This window comes from Vulpes lagopus, chromosome 14, assembly GCF_018345385.1.
Source record: "Vulpes lagopus strain Blue_001 chromosome 14, ASM1834538v1, whole genome shotgun sequence".
Taxonomy (NCBI): domain Eukaryota; kingdom Metazoa; phylum Chordata; class Mammalia; order Carnivora; family Canidae; genus Vulpes; species Vulpes lagopus.
This window is the reverse complement of record NC_054837.1, coordinates 35,009,685-35,022,185: the sequence shown is the minus strand read 5'-3', so window position 1 is coordinate 35,022,185 and position 12,501 is coordinate 35,009,685. Positions and strand designations below refer to the sequence as shown.

The following is a 12,501-nucleotide window of genomic DNA, read 5'->3' as shown; positions in this document are numbered from 1 at the left end:
CGTTCCCAGGGAACAGGAAGCCACTGGGAGGCTGAAACGGGCTTAACAAGGTGTGATGCTCATTCTTCGAGCATCACGCTGGGGATTGATCTGCAGAGGGGCAGGGAGGCCTGGGGTCTTGGCCTAGGGCAACGGCTGCAGTGGGGAGAAGTAAGTAGATGCATCCCAGGACAGATCAGGAGGCTGAGCTGTCTGCTTGGGGGCTGTGGTGGGAGGAGCAGGGGTGGGGCATGCCGGGAGGGGAAGTCCAGGCTGACTCTGGGCCTCCCAGCCCTTGAGCATCGAGCATCGGTGTGGACCGGGAGGATGGGAACATTGCTGCACCTGGCATGGTCCTGGATTGGCTGACTTCCACATAGGTGCATGGGAGGCAGGGAAGCCTCCAAGCCACAAGTGGAGGGACATCAGTTGGCTCTCAGGAGACCTACTGTCCCATGTTTTCACTTTTTGGAGAAAAGACAGTGGACAGGGGCATTTTCTTTCCACAAAAACACTGCAGAGCAGCACAGACCTGTGGACGGGCTGGGGCAGTATGGGGTGGGGGGCATTAGGGCCGGGAGCTCGCTGGGTAATGCGTGCTGGGAAGAGCTGAGGAAACAAATGGCATCTTTATCCTAAAAGAAGCCAGGTACTTACTGGGCTCTGGGGACGGTTTTTAATGGAACCTTCTCACTTCAAGCCTGTTACGAGCCTGGAAGTAGGAACTGTCATCATCCGTTTCCGAATCAAGGGCGCTAAACCCCAGAGTCATTAAGTAACTTGCCAAATGCCACTCGGCTGGCGAGCAGCACAAAGTGAATTTGCACTGAACCTGTGAGGCCAGGATGCTCCACTATAAGGCTCGGGGCTGACCAGAATCTGGCCCTCGCCCCCCCACCACAATAAAAGTTCCAGAACTCTCTGAGGTCCAAAGCGGAGTCTCACGGCACAGCAGAGGGCTTATCTCTGAGAGCTACATGTTCTCTCTGGCTACAGCTCTCAGGCTCCTTGCTTGCACTCCAGTGGGACCCCCATCCTCATCTTGCCCATGTAGTGGCTCTTATTACCACCCAGGTGTGGACATCATGCCAAGGGCTGCTCCCTGTCCTCATCCTCTCTAACTCACACAGTTTGGGTGGTAGAGCTCCAGGACGCCACCCTTTCCAGTACCTTTCCCTTCCATGCAGATTCCGCATAAGCATCACAGGTGTTCCCCAGGACTCGGTCCATGAGCCACATCTCTCCGTCGACACTGGCTCCCGTGGCGACCTCATCTGGTCCTGTGGGTCTAAATACCATCTGGATACCTGCCACACCTCTAGCTCCCCATGCTGGATTGTGAACCCACTTCTTTCATCCAGGCTTCCACTTGACATCTCGACACCAGCTCCAAGTTGAAGGGTGTCCTCAGCCACATCCGTGCATCACCTGTCCCTGGAGTTCTTGGGACCCACCACCTGGGATCTCCCTTTATACCTGTCTGTACTTCGTTGGATTGTCCGTGTCCTGGAGCCTGCAGTGTCCCTGTCTTGATGAACAGCAGGAGTTAGGGAGGGAGGCGTATACTTTCCCTCTAAATTGCAGGCAGTGCTTGCAGGCGCTTCCATGCTTCAGCTTCCTGTTGGGCTGCCCTGAGGAAGTGAGGGCCTCACACCTCCGCTGCCAGGGTCCCGGGCCCCAAGTTTTCCCTGGGGTGCCTCTCTCTCCCCAGAGGATCACTCCTCTGCCCAATATGGTGCTTGAGAGAAGCAAATGGAAACATTTGTTGAATTAAGGAAAGAAAGATCAAAATTCCCAAGGCTGTTCTAACGGAAATCAAGGTAAAATGAGGCTGTCCAGCTAGCCGGTAGCTCTGGTAGCTGGGTGGTTGCGGCATCGAAAGATACAGAAGGGACACCTGGGTGGCTCAGTGGTTGAGCATCTGCCTTTGGCTCAGGGCGTGGTCCTGGAGTCCCAGGGTTGAGTCCCGCATCAGGCTTCCTGCATGGAATCTGCTTCTCCTTCTGTGTTTCTGCCTCTCTCTCTCTCTCATTAATAAATGGGTTAAATCTTTAAAAAATAAAGATACAGAAGACAGCCAAGCAGGGCGCAGGGCTATCTGTGGGCCACCAGGGCCGTCAGTGGTCCCATGGGACCTGCCTCGTGGAAATCAGGGAACCAAGAGCTCTGTCCAGAATCCTCGTCTTCATTCATTCAACAAACAAGTCAACAGTTACGGAGCACTTCGTGTTGGTCACATTCTGGGGGCTGGTGGCATGGTGCCGAGTGAGGCCCTGGACAGTAACAATCAGGCAGCGACCCTGTGAACGTTTGTTCTATGTGTGGAAAGCCCAGGGCCTGGTGCCCGGGACGGACTCTCAGCTCCAGCCTCCCTGCCTCCTCCTGTCCTGCCACCCTGGCCTCCATGCCTGGACCACACCAAATCTTCCCGCTCTTGGATCTTTGCCCAGGATGCCTGGTCCCCCAATAACGGCAGGGTTGGCTTACTCTGTCACTAAGGCCCCTGGTGTGCCACCCTTCCTGGGAGGGGCCCCACTCCCTGCTCCGCATCCTCTAGCACACCACCCTGCGGATGGTGCTGTTTGCTCATCGATTTGCCTGTGATCTGTCCCCAGAGAACCGTGTCTACACACGGAGAACACGGCCCCATACGCAGCAGGTGCTTGGCAAACACTAACGAAGAGGCATCGAGAGCCTGGGACAAGGAAAGGGGTGTGGCAAGCAGCCATCAATAGACTTGGTGGTGGTCTCAACCGGTGACGAATTCTAGGCAGTATTCCGTGAACGGCTGTCGCAGGAGTCACGAAGACACAGCTCCGCCCTCCCCACGGCCTGTGGCCGCCAGTCCCCCGCAGGTCAGGCTCCCACACCCTGGTGCCTCCTCTCTGAACGACCAGTGGCCAGAGCCTGGCTGCTCCGCAGCTCCAGACTTCCAGCTCCATGTGCCAGCTACATCCTTGCCTGGTGACAGTAGCTGTGATGATAAGCTAAGGGTGTTTCCAAATTTAAAATTCGTCTGCAGCCCTGACTGACTTTCCTGTGGCTCAGAGTTCCTCCCATGGGGGAAGTGACTGCTTTCAGGGTTAGGGCTGTCACGGAGCCCGAGCCACCATGCACATCATGATCGCTGCTCTGCCTCCATTTCAGATCCTTCTTGTGGATGTCGTGTGCAGATAGTAGGAGACTGCGGACCGACCTCGTGTTCATTCAGTGGAGAATCTGCCCTAGTTTCGTGTGCTTCTACCACGCATGCCTGGGGTACCGGGTGTCCAGTCGGTGGCTCCCTCAGCTCTGACATGAGGCCCCTTGCAGCCCCCACAATGCTGTTGCCCTGCCGCATCCTCACCAGCACCCGCAAGCCCCAGCCAGTCGCCAAGGAGACTGAGCACTAGGTGCAGGGCCCGTCGCAGCCAGGTTTCCGGACCTCGGCACCAAGTCTGCCAGCATGTCTGCACCCCTGTGCCCTGCTGGAAACTGCCACGTGAGCAGCCCTGGTGACCGACCGCCCTGGATGCTCCGTCTCCCAGATGACAGCCCCCTCCCCTGACGGTGGGACTCTGTGCCCCTGACAGCCATGGGCCCTCTCAAGCATCACCGTGTGCTCTGTGTGGGAAATTGTGCCTGCATGAAGGTCACAGCTCCCCCCACAAGTTGGCCATGGCCCCCAAACGAGCTTCGCGTAAGCTGTTGCTTAGACGTGGCAAGAATTCAGCGCTGACAATTCTGTTAATTTTAACAATCTATTCTGATTGCCCAAATGGCCCAGCTTGCAAGTAGCCTGTGAAAACCAGCTCCTGCTTTTCTCCTGAAGCCAGAAACCGAGTCATTACCACAAACTTGGCCGAGTTCTCATGGCTCGCTTTGGGTTTTTGTCGTTGTTGTTTTTCATCCTGCCATTTGGAAACTATCTTTGACTCAAGTGGCTCAATGGTGGTGTTATTTATACAATCCCCGCACGTCCTCTGGGTGGCTGTCTTTTCTTCCCCTGGTTCTGTTATTTATTGTCGGTCTCATTTCTGCTTTGAAAGGAACGATTTTAAGCTCTTAAAGATTGCACTGAATTCAAGAGGGGCGTAATGGATCTGGCATTCTGTCTGCTTCCCAGCTCTGGAGCCCCTCGGAGAGCTGCGCCCGCAGGACGTGTGCCGGTGAACTCTGCAGGGACCCCAGGCTCCCCGTGCGTGGGCCAAGCCGGGTGAGCAGAGCTCCCGCCTCCTCCCGAGGGGCTGCAGTGTGGGCAGCCCATCCCGACCTGCTCTCTTGGCGCTGAGAGCCGTGCTCCTCCAGAGCGGAGAAGTCTAGATGTAGATCTCAGCCCAGCACATGGATGCTTCATGAGTGCTTCAAACTCCAAGAGGCAGGTGCCCTGCAGTCAGGAGATAAACCTCTCCAAAAACCTGCGTCTCAGTGTCTCTGGGAACATCTGTGAAGCCACTGAAACCTAGTGCAAGGGGATGTCTGTCCACGTGGCCACACAGGCAAGCTTTCCTTCTCGGCTTGGGACTGAGCCTCAGGCTCTCTCGGCACCTCAGTGCCTCCAGCTTTAAAACAGGAAGTGGTGTGTTCTCCAAGAGCTGATGCTTGTGTTCAGTAGGACTCTTGGTTTCAAGGGACAGAAAATAGGAAAAGGGAATTTTGTGCACACAGCTGAAATGGGCTTCAGGTGTGGCTAGATCCAGCACGCTCCTGCCTTTGCTCCCCGGTGTATTGGCTGCACTTTTGACGGTCAGGTGGAGGCGGCTCCAGCCTCATCCCTCATGGTGGCAGGACAGCTGCGGCACTCCAAACTGTCCTCCACTCAGGCTTGGGTCCCAAAGGCAGGGGTTGTCTGTCCCCTCTCCCCTAGTACTCCTGCAAAGCTGTAGCCAGGCTTCAAGCCCACCTGTAAACCAACCACTGAGAGTTTGGAGCTGGTCTCATGCATCAGGATGAGGCTGGGTCTCCAGAGCCCTTGGGGCTCTTCCCAGGAGAGGAGGCCACAGAGGCCAGGTGGGCCAGGTCACAGTGCCAGCCCTCGGTTGGGGAGACCAAGGGATGATAATGTTGCATTTCCGTTTTGTGTGAACTCACCATGTGCTCAAACAACAGCCATCCTGAGAGGCTGGTTTGGTGAAACTTGGAATATTTCTTATTCTATAGAGCAGGTGGCTTTGCTTCAAGTAATTTGAAGAGGGTTGCCCCTCTCACCCCCCACCCCTGCCACAGGCTGAGCAGCTGAGCACCTGTCAGATGCTTGGGGCTCCCATCTTGGGCTCTCCTTGGGGCCCTGGGCGATCGCAGCTGACCTTCAGCTACTTGGTGGTTGAGTGCATGGCGGCGTCTTGTTTCCCAAGCAGCTAAGGGTAGCTGGGGAGACGATCAGTGATCCCTCCACCGCCCCGGGTTTCCGGGAGCTTTGTCAAGCTCTTCTCCCAGCCTCCTTGTGCGTGTGACTGCCTCTCTCCCGAGGATCAGGGTCTCTGCATCATGCTCTGGTCGCATTCCCACCCCGTCTATCCCATTGCTGCCAAGTCAGGGCATGATTTCCCATTTTACAAAGAGCGTCCCAGCCGGCCAGTATTCATTTCTTGTTTGCCCAAAGGGGAGAGAAATGAGAACTGATCTAGATCCTCAGAATGGGGTGCTTCCTAGGGGGCTAAAAATCAGAGACCCATGCCCCGACTTGATCTGATTCTTTTCTCCATCCCTTGCTTTAAATGTTTACTCTTCTCTCTTTTTATCATTAAAAAGGCTCAGGTTGAAGCTAAGAAGGAACATGAAGGCGCTGTCCAGCTGCTAGAGGTAAGTGCTGGAGCTCCACCCACTGGCTGTTGGGGCAGTGAGGTCAGCGCTGCCTTCGCGCCTCATGCGAGTGGGCAACACTCGTGAGTGCCCAATGGGCACTGGCCACGATCACTACTCGCCCATACATCCCCACAGAGGCCAAGGCATGTCCCCAGGCTGCACAGTCCGCCCTGGGGCCTCACATGGGACCCGCTCTACACTGAGGGCTCCTCCTGGATGGCAAGCAAGGAGGATGAGGCCACTGCCTTGCACAGGAATGAGGAGAAAGCGTGTGTGTGTGTGTGTGGGGGGGGCGTTCCTGTGGGCACCCCGCCAGCAGAGGAACCCTGCAGGGTGCATTTTCAGAGACAGCACTGATGTGGGGGAAACATTTGGCAGGTGGCATCTGGGGAGTCGTTTGCAGAATTAGAGGGGGGCTGACATAGGGAACTGGAGTGGTGAATGCTGTTCTAGGCACTGCCACAGCCCCGCCCCCAGTGAGCACAGTCACTCGGGGTGGTGAGAGGGGCCCAGTCTACCCCTGGTGACTGAGGAAGGGGCTCCTCAGGGAAGTGGCACCAGTCTCACCAGCTTAGGGTCCTTGGAGGCGTGACCACACCTCTGTCCCCGCACTCGCAGCCTCATGCCTCCTCGTGAGTGGACGGACTAGCAGGTCTTCATGGAGCTCACAGGCTCACCCCCAGGCCCTGGCCACCTGCACGGTTCGTGCATGATAAAAGGCCATAATGAGCACCCAGGGCTTCTCCCCATCCACAGACAGAGACCAGGCAGTTACCACCCCTTCCTTACAGACACAGATGGGGGTGGCCCTGCATGGCCTCCACTCAGGCCTGCCATCCACAGATATGGGGTGTAGTTGCCCCTTCATGGCCTTTGTCCCTAGGCCTTTGTTCCTAGGGGCATAGCAGCCATGGAAACAGAGTGTGTGCCTCTCTTAATTCTCTTATGTTGCATTTTAACATCTATTCCTCCCGCAGGGAAAGGTTCCACCATTATCATCATATATATTAGAATTGATTTTTTGAGAGCATCCATTAGCTAATGAATATCTGGAGGGGTGAGTGTGATGAATGGCAGGGGGGACATCTACCACCTGAGGGAATGGCAACAGGGCCCCAGAAGTCCATGCTTCTCCCTGAAAAATAACCCCCCGCCCCGCCTGAACTGCCCTCATCCCCGTTCGGACATCTGCTGGCTGCAAGCGCATTTCCTTTCTCCATCACCTGAAGCCTGTTGCTGTGATGTGTCTTGTTCTAATCCACCTCCCGAGCCACCGCCGGGGTCCCATGACCCCAGTGCTGGGGGTGTTGGTGCATGCATTGGCAGGTGGTTGCATCGAGATGTGCTTTGGGTTGAACAAGTGGCGAAGGCAGTGCTGACGTGCTGAGAATCCTGTGTCTTCTCTTATTTACATCTTCCTGTGGTTGTGTCTTGCTTTGCGCTTCACCCAGAACACCTTGGACGGCATGCAGGTACTACGGGCTCACGCCTCCCCACACCCGTGTGCCGGGCGGTGCCTTCCCTTGTGCATGGGGCAGCCACAAGGGACCACCCAGGGTCCCTGGGCCCGCTCAACCCACCTCTTGTCCCGAAGCCGGCAGCCCGAGGTGCTTCCTTGACATACTGGGGGTGGGGGCTCCCGGGGGCATGCAGGAGCTCCCTGGCAGGAGGTGCTGCTCTCTGGGCGCCAGCACACAAGCTCTGTTCTCGCAAGTGTTGAGCAGGTCCAGTGAACCCGGTCTCCTGTTTCCTGCCATGGCCCTAAGGGTTGGGGGGGTGGACCGCCCCGAACCCTGATGACCGCTGGGGGCGGGGGGCGATGTGAGAATTGGTGGGACTGATTCTGTCCTCGTGCCAGCCACGTGCTCACGGGCCTGGAGCCCAGGATACAGCCAGTCTATCGGTCATCGGGATTTGACACTGGCCCCGAATGTTCCAGCTTTGTGTTTGTGTCTGCTGTGTGTGCTGCTGGGGCCCCTCCCGCAGGTGAGGGCGGCGGCCTTCCTCCCTGTTGACAGGCCACTGCCCTTCTCACTAACCCGTGGGGCAAGAGCAACAGCATTGTACCTCTGAGCAGGGTTTTGAGTGTTTTCCAAAACTCTGAGTTTGATAGAGTATTCACAGAAGGGATGATTTTCCCACTTTGGGGATGAGTGGTTCTCAGAGTGGAGTTCCCAGACCAGTAGTGTCAGTATCACCCAGGAGCTTGCTAGACATGCAGGTCCTTGGGTCCTGCCCAACCTGTGGAGTGGGAAGGTCTGGGGGAGGGACCCAGAAGCCAGAGAAGACCCAGCCCCCAAACCTGGGGGGCAGTTGTGATGCAGCTGCTGTCTGGGAAGCATTGTTCAGTATCCGTGAGGCTAGTCTGGGGAAGGAGGGCATATGGACAAGCCAGCCCCCTGGAGTCATGGCCAACCCATGGCTCAGCATCCTAGTGAGCTGAGCCTCCCCTTTCCACCCTCACTTGCATTGGAAGTGCCAGCGAGGAGCATCAGCAGCTGCCATGCACTTTTGGGAATGTGTTCGTGTTCTGGAGGGTGCTGTGCGTCCCCATGGCACGCTGGTGACTCCCCTTAGTCAGGTGCTGTCCTGAGTGGAAGAGCCGCCACCTGCCCATCAAGACTAGCATGGGATGCCTCAGCAATCATGCGACACCAAACCCTCTCCAAATAGCCTTACACACAGAGCCTGTTCTGTGGGGGTCCCTAGGCCCTGATTTCTGGGGAGTGAATGGCCAGGATGTTTGAGGGATAAGAGGAGGGGAGTGGTCTCCATTCCAGGTCAGGACACATGCAGAGTCTCAGCACCCACGGAATAATCTGGGCTAGCTTTGGGGCATCAGGAAGGAGCTGAAGATGAGCAGAGCTTTCCCAGAATCAAGACAGAGCACTCTCTGGTCAGTAAGCCGAAGAGCGAAGAGCAGGTACTTTCAGGTCAACTGCTTCCCTGGCACTTTACAAGGGAGCAGTTTCAAGACCAAGAAGCAAGAGAACGTTTTTAAATTAATAATAGTAATGACAATCCAATGACCGTAACAGTAGGGTTCCTTGAACACCCACTTTGTGCCAGGCGCTGTCCTAAGGGTGCATCTAGGGATGTTCAGGACACAGTGCACATATGTCATTTAATCTCACAATGGCCCAGAGGAAACCGAAGCTCGGGTTAACTGACTCGCCCAAAGCAAGCTGGTAAAAGTCAAAGTCTGTACTCAAACCCCAGGAGTTTGGTGCCAGAGGCCAAAGCTTCAGCTGCTGCTTTGTAGCCAGCTTTCCTCGACTTCAGCGTTCTGTCCCCCCAGGAGGTGGGGTCAGCTCTCCTGCTGACAAAACCACAGCAAGAGTTGAATTGTGGATGAGTTCACATGGTGGCAAGACTCAGAAGTGCAGCACTCCCACTCGATGGCTCACACCTCGTGGTCGCTGTCCACCAGGCACTGGACTCGTGTGTCGGATTTAATCTATAGAACCATCCCAGGAGGTTGCTACCATCATCATCCTCTTCCTGGATTGGAAGTCAAGCACAGAGACTTGAGTCACTTGCCTGGGCATACACAGCTCACTAGAGTAGAGCCAGGCCCCGAGGGCAGGAGGGCCACGGGGTAGTGCTGTCTGAGGCCGCTGAGGAAAGATGCAGGGCAGCAATGCCTGCATGTGGGGTCGGGAGGTGGCCGGCTCTGGGGGTGGTTGCAGGGGAGAGCCCCGTGACGTGCTTGCTCTACCCACTGTCAGTGCCGCGTGCTTTGCGTGTGTTTTGGCTGCTTTGTGGCTTGTTCTTCAGGCACATTCCCAGCACCTTGTCCCATTGCCGCCAGCTTGCTGGCCGTCCACTCCAGGACGCTCGTCACAGCCAGGAAGGAACCCTCGCGGGCTCCTTTCATCCCTGGGTCTCATTTGGCGAGACTTGCAAGAGCAGGCAGCATACCCCTGACCTAGACAGGTACAGGGTCGTCTTGAGGTGGGCCTGGTGTCCACACTGCATTGTGACTGACCTGCATTGAGTCCCATCCCTTCCTCCATAAAAGTACTAAAAATCATATTTTACATATACCCGCCTGGATGTAAAGAGGAATATAGCTCACGCTGGGTTTTTTATTATTATATCTTTTTCGTTTCTGATTTTAAAGGAAACTAAAATGAAAGCATTTGCATGGGTCCCTAGACGACCAGCCGCGTGTTGCTGGGCCTAAGCGGGGGGGAGTTGCCCTGCTGGGCTGGAGTTAGGGTACAGGACACCACACGGGCTGGAGTTAGGGTACAGGACACCACGCGGCAAACAAGTGTGCATGGGTGTGAGTGAGCGCATGGAGGAGGAGGACACGTGCTTGGCCCCATCAGGAAGATGAACCTGTTTCCCAGGTCCGTTCGTAAGGTGGGGCTCAGATCACAGCCTCACCCCGAACATAGAAAGGTCGCTTCTCATTAGTGATGTCTGCTGCAGATCTGGGACATCCTCCGAGAATGCCCTCCAGGATGACATGGGATCCAGGCTCCCTGCATCTGGTGACCATGGTGTCTGGTGCACGGGGCTTACCAGGGACTGCAGCAGGGGCAGCTCCATCCTGCTCTGCTGTGTCACCTGTGCCCTGGCCAGAGCTGGGCGCTTCACTGCAGGAAGAGCTGGAAAGTGTGGTCTCCCTGGGCCCAGGGGATGAAACCCAATGTGGTTGGCCCAAGGCATCATCCCCACCCATCTGGATTCTAGAATCCTTACAGGACAACATGATTTTGATACTGAAGTGTGGCTGAGTAGCAGCCAAGTTGAGGGCCTGAGAAGTAGACCCATAAAGATGTATAATTAATGTTTTACATCCCACGTGTCTTAGGAAGCCTCTTTAGACCCTTGGGGAATTGTGGGGGCCGTGGGGGTCTCTGCCCCTCCTCCCCGGGAATAGCCCTAGCTTCCCCATCCCCCTGAGGCTTTGCTGGGAGATGAGGTGATTGGGGACAGGGAAGCCACTCATGCCTCGATGTTTGGGCTTCCAAACATTAGGCTGCCCCAGGACTGAGCCCCACTCCAGCTCTGTGTTCCAGAGGCTGTCTGCCCCCTGGCTGTTGGCGCCCCAAAGGCGATACAGGATTTCTGAGGTCCCACCCATGGCCGGTGCTTATCTGCACACGTCATACTGATGTGACAAGGGCACATCTGTCCAGAAGCAGGGAAACTCTGACGACCCAGACTCACAAGCTTAGAATTCATGGTTGTTTAAGTTGGGCAGTTGGATAAACATTGAATCATATGAACAAAGCAAACATTTAAAACACTCATGCTTTAATGGTGCTGGACCCATACATGTGATTGAATGAAAATGTCAACTAAAGAGAAATCTACACTTTCCAGATTCTCCCCTTGGCTACAGTATTGTTCCATTTCATTCTCAAGGCCACATTGTCCTGCAAAGATTCTGGAGTTCAGAGCAATTATGTATAAAGATCCTGGAGCTCCGCCTGTTGGGATGAATTTACATGGATTTTCTTGGGTGCTGTCTAGTTGCCGGTAGGGTCCAGCACCGATAGGAGTATTAAGCTGGCAGTGGAGGGCATTCCTTAGCTGGGGGTCACCATGAAAAGGACACGGAGTGTCCCTGTTAATGACGAAATGTAGGGAGTCCTGATGCACTTGCATGAGCTCACAGGTGCTCTCACAGTTTGCTGAAAACAGATGTCCGGTCATTGGCGGGGGGGCATGCAGGAACTTGGGTGTCTGAGTCACTAGGATGGCACCGCTCGCCCTCCCCAGCAGTGTCTGTGCTGCAGCTTTGCCCACAGAGGGTGGAAGACTGTCACTCCTGCTAGTGGAGCCCCTCACATATGCTGTCCCCCACCTCACCCCAGGGTCTGACTTTGCAATTCCCCATTGGGTTCTAGAAGACATGTTTCACCTTGTGCTTTGGTGAAGACAGTGAGGCCCACTGAGGCAGCAGGACTTGCCTCCAGGTCCCCAGTTAGTGAGTAGGGGACCCGGGATCAGAGCCAGCTCAGAGCCTGGAGTCAGAGAGGCCTGGGTTTGTCTGGCCCCTACCTGGGTATGTGAGCCTGGCTTCCATGCATCTTGGCTGCACTCTGTCATGGGTTCATCTCACCTTACCCTGTGGGCCCCCTGAGCATCAGTGATGGTGCATAGAGACCCCCCCTGCTCCAACAGTGCCCAGCACACAGCAGGTGGACAGCCCAGGGTATGCAGAATCCCAGTCCTTGCTCGCACATCAGGACGCAGCATGGAGTGTTACTCCCAGGCGCTCCTACGTGGATGGCCCAGCCTGCCCGGGCCCTGGCTCTTCCTGCTGCCCTCATTACTCTCAGCGGCTCCACGGCCTCAGCCTGCCCTGCTGGACACTGGTAACAGGGCATCGCACTCCATACCACGGCGGCTCTCCTTCACGAAGCCCGAAAGTCAGATGTGGAATACTGGGTGGCGGAGCCTGAACTGCTGGCAGTCACTCCTAGGATGTGTTTTCCTTCGTCTCTATAAACACCCATGACCAAATTTGCAAGTCTCCGTGCTTCTTCCAGGGATGGTTTACTTGCCAGATGACTGTGCCATCTGTTCCTGCCACGGTCAGAGCACAGCTGCTCTGCACGCCCCCCACTACCGATGACTGCAGGTGGCTAGCTCCCTGGGGGGCCACCTAGCTGGGAGGTGACACTGCTCCGGATCCTGAAATAAATGCTGATGTTCAAATAAGCCAGCCAGGAAGATCGGCGGGTCGCTGGACACCATTCCCCCTGCTGGTGACTCGGG

The 12,501-nt window shown here is 55.9% G+C and overlaps 1 protein-coding gene across 9 annotated transcripts in view; it reads left to right on the top strand.

Annotated features, from left to right (window-relative positions):
• The window catches only part of RIMBP2 (RIMS binding protein 2), a 219,914-nt gene that overhangs the window by 154,650 nt on the left and 52,763 nt on the right, over window positions 1-12,501 (top strand). For all 9 annotated transcript variants that reach the window (XM_041729431.1, XM_041729432.1, XM_041729430.1 and 6 more), the window contains one exon: window positions 5,710-5,760. In XM_041729431.1, coding sequence (XP_041585365.1) covers window positions 5,710-5,760 — 51 coding nt within the window. The remainder of the gene's footprint in view (window positions 1-5,709; window positions 5,761-12,501) is intronic.